The sequence below is a fragment of the Nansenia antarctica genome (assembly GCF_963989245.1).
Source record: "Nansenia antarctica genome assembly, chromosome: 5".
NCBI classification, from domain to species: domain Eukaryota; kingdom Metazoa; phylum Chordata; class Actinopteri; order Argentiniformes; family Microstomatidae; genus Nansenia; species Nansenia antarctica.
This window is the reverse complement of record NC_137690.1, coordinates 29,374,112-29,385,048: the sequence shown is the minus strand read 5'-3', so window position 1 is coordinate 29,385,048 and position 10,937 is coordinate 29,374,112. Positions and strand designations below refer to the sequence as shown.

Sequence of the window (10,937 nt, the reverse complement as noted above, 5' to 3'; positions counted from 1 at the left end):
TTATCTAACGCGCGCACGGACGTACACGTGCACACGCACTTGCACGCGCGTACACACACACACACACGTACACACACATACACGCACACATACACGCACACACGCACGCACACACACGCACACACTCATCCCCTCTCATTCTCTCTCCCTCCTTCCCTCTCTCTCTCTCTGGCAGGGTGTGATGGAGAGCTTCCTGGGTACGGCTCTAGCAGGGACGACGTTCTGTCTGTTTGGTGGCCAGCCGCTCATCATCCTCAGCTCTACTGGACCCATCCTCATCTTTGAGAAACTGCTCTTCGAGTTCAGCAAGTGAGCAAAACCCCGTTTGGTCCCAGTTTGATCGATTTAGCGACTGTTTTAATTCCACATCGCAGAGCATATGTGACACGGTCTGGTCATTTGGGCCGCAAGTCGGCAACCAATCCAATGTGAACCAATGTTCCGACTTTTATTTCAAAACACGGAAATACATTTCAACGTTGTTGAGAATCACAACACAAACCCGCTGGTCAAGCCAAAATACCGCAACGCAATGGATTGGGTGAGTAATCCCCACTGCTACCAAGTTAACTATAACACTACTTAACATTGTTAGCAAGCTCACAAAACAAGACCGTGTGTTAGTCGACTAGCGATGTGTCATTGATTTTCAACAACGCCGAAATGTGTTCACATTTTTCCGAAAGAAAAGTCGGAACGTTGAATCGGACGCTGACTTGCCGACCAAAAGACTGTGTCATGTGTCACGTACGTCCGTGTTTGTGGTCTCCGTTCCCAGAAGCAACGACATAGACTACATGGAGCTGCGTCTGTGGATCGGGATGCACTCCTGCCTGCAGTGCTTCATCCTGGTGGCCACGGACGCCAGCTACATCATCAAGTACATGACCCGCTTCACCGAGGAGGGCTTCTCCAGCCTCATCTCCTTCATCTTCATCTCCGACGCCATCAAGAAGATGATGTCCTCCTTCAAGTACTACCCCATCAACACCGGCTTCAAGCCCGACTACGTCACCGCCTACAAGTGCGAGTGCCTGGCCCCCGACCCGAGTGAGTCCATGTCCTCGTCTCAGAGAGATGCAGCAGAGAGCTCTTAGACAGAATAGAGCTCTTAGGCAGAATAGAGCTCTTAGACAACATATAGCTCTTAGACAACATAGAGCTCTTAGACAGAATAGAGCTCTTAGACAGAATAGAGCTCTTAGACAACATAGAGCTCATAGACAGAATAGAGCTCTTAGACAACTTATAGCTCTTAGACAGCATAGAGCTCTTAGGCAGAATAGAGCTCTTAGACAACATAGAGCTCTTAGACAACATAGAGCTCTTAGACAGAATAGAGCTCTTAGACAACATAGAGCTCTTAGGCAGAATAGAGCTCTTAGACAACATAGAGCTCTTAGACAACATAGAGCTCTTAGACAGCATAGAGCTCTTAAGCAGAATAGAGCTCTTAGGCATAATAAAGCTCTTAGACAGCATAGAGCTCTTAGACAGCAGAGAGCTCTTAGACAGAATAGAGCTCTTAGACAGAATAGAGCTCTTAGACAGAATGGAGCTCTTAGACAGAATGGAGCTCTTAGACAGAATAGAGCTCTTAGACAGCATAGAGCTCTTAGACAGCATAGAGCTCTTAGACAGCATATAGCTCTTAGACAGAATAGAGCTCTTAGACAGCCTAGAGCTCTTAGACAGCATAGAGCTCTTAGACAGCAGAGAGCTCTTAGACAGAATAGAGCTCTTAGACAGCATAGAGCTCATAGACAGAATAGAGCTCTTAGACAGCATAGAGCTCTTAGACAGCATAGCGCTCTTAGACAGAATAGAACTCTTAGACAGCCTAGAGCTCTTAGACAGCATAGAGCTCTTAGACAGCAGAGAGCTCTTAAGGGCTCTGCACACAGCGTGCGATTTCTGTTGCGCGTCAACGTTCCATTTTGAAGTTTGAATGGAAGTCTATGAGAACATCGCATTTACCCACACACGGCCCCGATTTTAATCGCACGGCGAACATTCGATTCCATTCATTTTGAATGGGACAAAGCACACGGCGTGCGAGTTTTGTCGCACTGTCAAATGAATGGAATCGAATGTTCGCCGTGCGATTAAAATCGGGGCCGTGTGTGGGTAAATGCGATGTTCTCATAGACTTCCATTCAAACTTCAAAATGGAACGTTGACGCGCAACAGAAATCGCACGCTGTGTGCAGAGCCCTTTAGACAGCAGAGAGCTCTTAGACAGAATAGAGCTCATAGACAGAATAGAGCTCTCAGGCAGAATAGAGCTCTTAGACAGCAGAGAGCTCTTAGACAGCATAGAGCTCTTAGGCAGCAGAGAGATCTTAGACAGCATAGATTTAATTTACTAGCATTTAATTTACACTAGAAGTAAGTCCTGGGGAGTTGTACTGGCATACTCATTAACTGTGAGAAATTACTTTAAATGACATTGAGTACTGTAACTGATTTGTTTCCTGCTTCTTTTTGCTGCACACACACAATTTGGCTTCTGTGAGTGAGTAACACTTATTTAATATGCATGAGATTCTTCTTCTCTCCCTCTTTTCTCTGTCAAAGTGTCAAAGTCTAACTGATGACTTTCTCCTGCCCCCTGTATGGCCCCAATTTTTTTCTTTCCATCTCTGCCCCCCAATTTCTCATTCATTACCTCCCTGTCTTCTTCGCCTCACTCACATCAACAGTGGCTGCAATGATCTTCAATGTGTTTAGTTCCAGTGCCAGATAACACCTCTAGTCTCTTTGGGGTAAGTCGTTTTTGGTCTATTTTCATTTTGCTTTTTTTGCGGGGGGGGGGGGGGGGGGTCAGGTATTGAGCGCTATGTCATAAACAGGCAGTCTGTCTGAATACTACCGGATCATAATACTTCAGATGTTAATCTCACAGAGGACTTTCCTTATGCATTTGACATTGCGTGGGGAAAGAGTGTGAATGGGTTCCTATGGGGGATCTACCTGGCATATGAATTAGTTCGCTACCGTTCGTTTTCTCAGCGCCTCTCTTGTTGTCCCTCTCCTTTTTATGTTCTCTCTCTCTAATGCCAACCGTTTTCTCTCCCCTTCACCTTCTTTCTTCTTTTTTATTGCCCTTTTTTTCCTTAAAACTTCTTAAAACTTAACATAAAACTTTTCTTCTGCCCTTCTCATCCTTCTTCTTCTCCTCAATGTGTTCCTCCACTCCTCTCACCTACCCTACCCGCCCTCTCCTCCTTCCCTCCCTCTCCTCCTTCCTTCCCTCCCTCTCCTCCTTCCTTCCCTCCCTCTCCTCCTTCCCTACATCCTCCCAGTTGAATATCACAGCTCTGGACTGGAGTCAGCTGAGTAAGAAGGAGTGTCTGAAGTATGGTGGCTCTCTGGTGGGGAACAGCTGCAAGTATGTCCCTGACCTGGCCCTCATGTCCTTCATCCTCTTCTTCGGCACCTACTCCATGACCGTCACGCTGAAGAAGTTCAAGTTCAGCCGCTACTTTCCTACCACGGTGAGACCAGAAGAAGAGAGGGGGTTGATGGGATCTGTAGTCAGGGATTCAGTCTAAGAATGGCTGATGTGAGGGACATTGTGTGTTGTGTATACTGTACAGTACATATGCATAACTTCTCCGCATGCCACATTGCCACAAGGTCAATGCAGACGTCAATACTCTATGTATTGTTTGGGTTTCACCAATATATTTCTCCTGGATGTTTGACTTCAATAAAAAATATATCATTTGCACTTGCTGTGACATTTATTCACCAATGTTTCGGTTCAATAGAGTGTCACACCTGTTGAGAATATTGAGCCGAAACATCTGTGAATAAATGTCACAACAATGACGGAACAGCGTGTGACCTTCATCTTCTCAAGTTCTGAGTTATGTTTCGTTAGTCAACATCTCGCCTTGACGCTGCGTTCTTTATACCTTTTATGCTCCCCTGAACATCCGTTGTTTCTTGTTCTCCAACTTTTTCCTTTCTTGTCCCCCTTTTGCTCCTTCTATCCCCTTCATCTCCGGTGTCAAATCCCAAACAATGAACAATGTTCCCTCCCTGATCCTCAACGTACATACTGGCTGGTCTGGCGGCTCTAGAGACCTGACTCTGCATGTCCCTCACATAAGCAGCTCCCTGTCACTCACCCCCCTGGTCCCTTACTCATCTCAACAGGCTAGAGTAGACAGCGGCACAAAACAACTAAGTAACTCTAACATATCCAGCTGGATATGATTTATGTATTAGCAGGCTAGACAGTGACAGAGACAAATAAGCTCATATGGTACCAAGATAACTTGTTTGAATATACAGTATATGAGCTATACCAGAGGTAGATATACTCTTACTTAAGATTTGCAATGCAATGTGTCTGTATCTCATGGGGAATTTGTGTTTTCTTGCCTTCCTCTGTACCTCCGCCGGCTCTGGGACCAGTTGAGGAAGCTCATCAGTGACTTCTCCATCTTCATAGCCATTATGACCTTTGTGGGTCTGGACATGTTAATGGGACTCCAAACACCCAAGCTCATCGTCCCCACAGAGTTCAAGGTACTGTAAAGGAACATTTTAAAAAATGGCCAACTCTTCATCATTCATGGTTATGGTTCATCATGGTTATCCAGACGTTCAGAAGTTCTCAGCCCGTTCAGACCGTTGTTGTGTGTCATGATACATGTCGGAGTGTTTCTTCCATTGCCATTCTAACAGTCCAATCTCCTTACTGAATCCCTGTAGCCTACGCGTCCCAACCGGGGCTGGATAGTGCTGCCGTTTGGGAAGAACCCATATTGGGTGTATCTGATCAGCTTTGTCCCAGCTCTCCTCGTCACCATCCTCATCTTCATGGACCAGCAAATCAGTGCCGTCATCGTGAACCGCAAGGAGAACAAGCTGAAGGTGCTGTAGTCCTTCTGGTGTCTCCCACTACACTGTCACCTACAATGTCCATCAACAACACTCTTAGAAAAAGAAAGATGCTACCTAGACCCATAAAGAGTTCTTCAGCTGTCCCTTTTGGAGAACCCTTTGAAGAACCTTTTTTGGGTTCCATGTAGTCCCAAGTGGAACCCAAAATAGTTCTTCAAAGGGTTCTCCAAAAGGGACAGCAGAAGAACCTTTTTTAGAAACATTTATTCTAAGAACGTTCTGGAATAACAGAAAGCTGTTAGAAACATCCGCAGTTGAGTTGAAGTTCTCTTTCGGTGTCTTCCCATGCCTGCAGAAAGGCTGTGGCTACCACCTGGACCTGTTCTGGGTGGGGGTCCTGATGGCTGTCTGCTCCTTCTTGGGCCTGCCCTGGTACGTTGCCGCCACGGTCATCTCTCTCGCCCACATCGACTCTCTGAAGATGGAGAGTGAGTCCAGCGCGCCCGGGGAGCAGCCACAGTTCCTTGGTGTCAGGTGAGTGAGACAGACAGACAGACAGACAGTGACAGACTGACTCAGGACACTAAGACCTACCACCGCTCACTGAGCCGAGCTGAGCTGTACTTACGCATCCACCATCGGTGCTGAAACAGCACAGGAAAGGACAATGTGAAAGGAAAATATCCAAGCCACCACAGTATGGTTCAAGTCGGCCGAGGAGTGTGTAAAGCCCTTGAGATGTATAGGGTCAGGCCAAACTCTCCTGCTGTTTTAAATGGAGAAGGGTTCTGTTTTGTTTTGTCATTGTATGTCTGCCCTCTTAATCTCTCTCTCTCTCTCTCTCTTTCTCTCTCTCTCTTTCTCTCTCTTTCTCTCTCCCTCTCTCTCTGTCTACAAAGGGAGCAGAGACTAACAGGTATTCTGGTGTTTGTACTGACGGGAGCCTCCATCTTCCTGGCTCCAGTACTACAGGTGAGGATAATACAGGTTGAGATCCTAGCGTCTCTCAAATTGTAATGAAAAGTCGAGAGGTGTTATTGAGGGGTCTTTGACCACATGTCATGTACAATGGGATGAAGATAAAATTTGACATGTGTGTCATCCCTCTCCTGTGTCCTTAGTACATACCCATGCCAGTGCTGTACGGTGTGTTCCTCTACATGGGCGTGGCTTCTCTCAGTGGGATCCAGGTATGTAGCAGAACAAACAAACAACAACAACAACAACAACAAAGTTGGTATGTGCACCACACACGTAGAATGCTTCCTAGTCAGCACTCGAGTTGAGGGGGGATGAGGGGGGATGGCATCCCCCTTTCCATCCCGAATGTCATTTTATCAATGAACGTTTACTGCTGAATTACTGTTATTTCAACATTTAGTTTTGCGCATATTGAGTAAAATACTGTGGGCGAGGGGGGCACACACACATGCAATGACATTTTTACCAAGTCACTGACACTGAATTCACTGACGCTGTGGGGATGCTAAAATTGTCCCCATATGATAAAATCCACCATCCCCCCTGATTTTCTTTTACAACTTGAGTACTGTTCATAGTGTGTAGTTTCTTCTTCCCACGTCACATAGTCATTGCCGATTCAGATTCAATTCAATTTAATTGTCATTGACAGAGTACAAGTGCAAAAACAAGGAATCGCAGATTGAATCATTGCTATCTTACCGAAAGACAATAGGTATGGGGTTCACAAGCGACAGTAGCATGAATTATACATGCCTCGCAAAAAAGATTCTCTGTGTGGGTGATGTGGTGCTTCTCAATCAGGATCTGTGTGTCTAGAGGGGGGGTATGTGACTCAGTATTCCAGACTCATCTACAGGCACAATTTTGAGATGCATTTTGATGAGGGTATTAGGCATGTGCCCTGAGCCACAGGCTCCAGTGAATATGGACTCCGTGGCCAGGTGCTGCTTAGTTTCTCCTGCCACTCAAGTTAAATGTCACAGAGCAAACAGCTGGGACAACTACAACACAGAGTGAGAGCAGAGCACGTTAGCGGCGTCCGTTCAAAGTACACAAAATGCTAATCTGTTACAAGCTCAATATCCTTTTAGTCCAGGCAAGCGATATTCAATCCTAGTCCTGGAGAGCTGCAGGGAGCTCAGCAGTGACACGCCGGGTTCGGCGGTTCGATCACTGGCCACGTGTCGAGGTGTCCTTGGGCAATACACTGAACCCCAAATTGCTCCCAATGTCGTCATTGGTGTGTGAATGGGTGTGTGAATGGGTGAATGGAAGGCCATTGTAAAGCGCTTTGGAATAAGGCGCTATATAACTGCAGTCCGTTTACCAAATGTACTGTAAATACATCATGGATGTTCTTTTCTTCATATGTTGACGTGTATCTCTCCCCTGTCACTCCTAGTTCTGGGACAGAGTCAAGTTGTGCATGATGCCCTCCAAGCACCAGCCTGACTACTCCTTCCTGCGCCACGTACCCCTGAGGAGGGTCCACCTCTTCACCCTGGTGCAGATCATCTGTCTGGCTGTGCTCTGGGTCCTCAAGTCCACCTTCATGGCCATCATCTTCCCTGTCATGGTCTGGATGTTACTCCATCACTTTGCAAGAACTTCAGGCTAGGCTATTTTAGGGCCACTGAACTGAACTGAATTGAATTTACTGAAGTGTTTCAATAGGGATTTATTTTCTTGATGTTTTTCTCCCCCCCCCAATCGTAAAGTTATATATATATATAGACTATATATAGACCTATCCATATCTTCCATATCTATATTATATATATATAGCTACATATATAGCTATATATAGACTATATATAGACCTATCCATATCTTCCATATCTATATTATATATACAGTAGCTATATATAGACCTATCCATATCTTTTGAGCTAGCTGGGTCCCCCAATTAGACAGAAATATATGTAATTATATAAATGACCTGATTGGTCAGACAGGGCCACACCTCCTCTCACCCATGAGCAACAGCTTATTTTGCAAAGGTCTGCTAGCCTTGAGGACTGTGTGGGCTAATATAAAGCGAATAACATCATATTATGAACCATAGGCTACAGTCAAGAATCAAGCCCACCCCAAGAGTGTACACTGTTGGACTGTAATGTCTCTTTAAGTGATCTCATATTATCTTATCTCATCTTTAAGAGAGTTATGGCAGTGAAACCGTGTCTCTGTGGCCCTCAGATCCTCGGTCTGCTGCTGGTGCGTAAAATGCTGGACATGGTGTTCTCCCGACACGACCTAGCGTGGATCGACGACCTTCTGCCCGAGAAGGAAAAGAAGAAGAAGAAAGAAGATGACCCGAAGAAGAAGGACAAGAAGGACAAGAAGAAACCGAGTAAGGCAGATGACAGCGAAGATGAGGTGAGGAAATGTAGGGTTTTGCTGCCACCTGCTGGGCGTTTTCTGAATCGGCGGTGCTTTATTTCTGACGGCTTTATTTCTGACGGCTTTTGTGTCTGTGTCTGTATGCAGGAGAAGGACCACGGTTACTCCAACTGCTCACCCAGCTCTGAGTCTGACCTGGACCGCAGGTATTGTGTTCTCAATCTACACCTCCCTTACAAAGACCTTCTCCAACCTGGCTCTCAATGGGCAGCCCTCTGTCAGCCTGGCAAATACTATCCATGAATCATGATACACTAAACATCAGACTGGCCACACACGCACACACACACACACACACACACACAAGCGCACACACACACACGCACACACACACACACACACACACACACACGCACAAGCACAAGTACACACACACACACACGCACACACACACACACACACACACACACACACACGCACACACACACACACACACACACACACACACACACACACACACACACACACACACACACACACACACACACACACACACACACACACACACACACACACACACACACACATTTCCTTCTGACTAGTCAAGGTTGGGCTATTGTATCACCCTCCTCTCAATGCACTTTTAAAGACAATGCAGATATTTGGGGGGGATTTGCATAGCAATCCTTGCTGCTATTGTATGTATTTTTTTCTGCACTCTTATATGCTGTTAGGAAAACTAGTTGTGTGAAACAATGTGTGACATTAGAATAGATTCAAAGAAATTAATGTACAATTGCATCTGTATGTAGTTGATACCGCGGTATTTGAGAATGCTCATTTAGCCCACTGTATTGTGATGTTAGAATTATATGGTTTATTATATGGTGATCTCCATTTTTGGTCAACATTTTGTTGTTTACATAATCTGATCCAGTACAAATGTTTACATTTTTTAGTTAGTAATTAATAAAATACAAAGGTTCCATCTCACAAAACCTAATGGAATGTGAAAACTTTGACGCTCAATATCTCTGAACTACCCTAAACGGAGATAGAACCTTATAATTCTAAGCCCACTGTATGTGCGTCCCTATGCTACATGCGCCAGGCTTTTCTTTGGTTGTTTCTTTTTCCTCCATGTGTTGTACAGTATACAGTATAAGCCCCAGCAGCCTGTATATGGATCATAAACATACACGTTTGGTCATCACCCCCATGCATGAGAATATGCAGCCCACCCCAGACTTCATGTCGGTTATGTAACACTTACAGATAAACCTAGAAACAGATTCCACTCCCCCTCTACCCTTCCATGTGCACTTCTGCCTGTTATCTTTGCATCCTTGTGCTAAATACACACTTTCAGTGGTGGAATACGCAGTATGTCTGCATTGTTTTTAAGGAGGCATGGTTTGGAGTATACTGTACGACTAAATTGAAGGCAACAAAGATCTTCATATTTTGGTTCATCAATATCAGAAGTGAGTTTTATTTGGGGTTTGTTTGGTCTGTCAATCACACCTCACACACACCTCACACACAATCACACCTCACACACACCTCACACACAATCAATCACACCTCACCTGTCTTTCCACGCCTCACATAACGTGACAGAGACAGAACAATACAAAGAGGACAGACATCAGTCACAGAGCTCTGACGACCTATCTCCTAACCCTTTCATGCTTTAACGCCTTTTGCCGAACCCTCGTCTAATTCACTCATGCCGTCGCATCAGATCCAAACTGATTCCCTGTCTAGCCAACGTTCCCCACCAGTCCCCCTCTCCCTCTGTGATGTTGGCCCTGGCTGTGTTTGATAACTGGAGCTTGCCGTTTCTCAGCATCACCCTGCATCTGAAGATCTCCTGCCCCTCGTCCCCGGGGGTCCCCATGGGCCATGGGATGGCCTTCCCTGTGCCCCAGGTGAAGATTGAGATGGAGTCTGACTACGACGACACAGACACTGAGCCTCCCCATCACAGGGACGTGAGCGGTGAGACCACGCTCTGAGAGACACTCCCGACAGAGCACACAGGCTCATGTGGGACCCACCTCTCTGGACACTGTACTGTACATAACCATAGAGTGCTGAGCCACTCAACACATTAAGACTTGTAATATGAATGTGGCATGGACTGACAGCTGTGAACAAATGACACCTTGTGAGCTGGCTTTTCACTGGTTTGACACTTGACACTTTTTCACTTTTCACTTTATTTGCACACAGTTAATCATTTCAGTGGCTGAGATCCCAGCATCGGGTTCTGTTTTTCAATTAGGAGGCTCAATGTTGACACAAATGGTCATGGATATCTCCATCGAGAACATGAAGACAGTATAATTAGCAGGATATAGCTTTTAAACCCACAGAAGGATATAGGAGAAAGGGAGAGAGAATAATTTCTGTCTCTGTGTGTGTTGTATATGAGAATATATTTTGTGTTAATATATTTATATTTATACATAGTATATGTTGATTTTGCACTGATCTTATTGGGAAATTGAAGTATGTAGCTGTAGTATACGGTCCAGAATCTCAAATTCAATGTCAGTAATTGTAAGAAAGCCAGGCCTTTTCATGTGACAGGTGAGTGCTTGAATATCCTTCTTTACCTAAGAATTGTTTTGGTGTGAGTGTGCTTGCTCAGAGGTTATATGCCGCCTCTCTTCTCCCAGCAAACTAGCTTTCCATCCTTCCTAGAATATTCTACACAGATGCTAGTAGAAGTAGAAGCTTGCTACTGT

At 45.4% G+C, this 10,937-nt stretch overlaps 1 protein-coding gene across 1 annotated transcript in view; it reads left to right on the top strand.

Moving 5' to 3' along the window:
* The window catches only part of slc4a5a (solute carrier family 4 member 5a), a gene marked incomplete at both ends in the record, with an annotated part of 25,877 nt that extends 15,675 nt beyond the window's left edge, over positions 1-10,202 (top strand). Inside the window, 13 exons of the mRNA XM_080530632.1 lie at positions 176-309; positions 779-1,050; positions 2,731-2,765; positions 3,306-3,497; positions 4,426-4,539; positions 4,726-4,887; positions 5,213-5,391; positions 5,757-5,829; positions 5,979-6,047; positions 7,244-7,417; positions 8,041-8,220; positions 8,332-8,390; positions 10,034-10,202. Of these exons, the coding sequence (XP_080386758.1) occupies positions 176-309; positions 779-1,050; positions 2,731-2,765; positions 3,306-3,497; positions 4,426-4,539; positions 4,726-4,887; positions 5,213-5,391; positions 5,757-5,829; positions 5,979-6,047; positions 7,244-7,417; positions 8,041-8,220; positions 8,332-8,390; positions 10,034-10,202 (1,812 nt within the window). The remainder of the gene's footprint in view (positions 1-175; positions 310-778; positions 1,051-2,730; positions 2,766-3,305; positions 3,498-4,425; positions 4,540-4,725; positions 4,888-5,212; positions 5,392-5,756; positions 5,830-5,978; positions 6,048-7,243; positions 7,418-8,040; positions 8,221-8,331; positions 8,391-10,033) is intronic.
* Between the last annotated feature and the right edge of the window lie 735 nt (positions 10,203-10,937).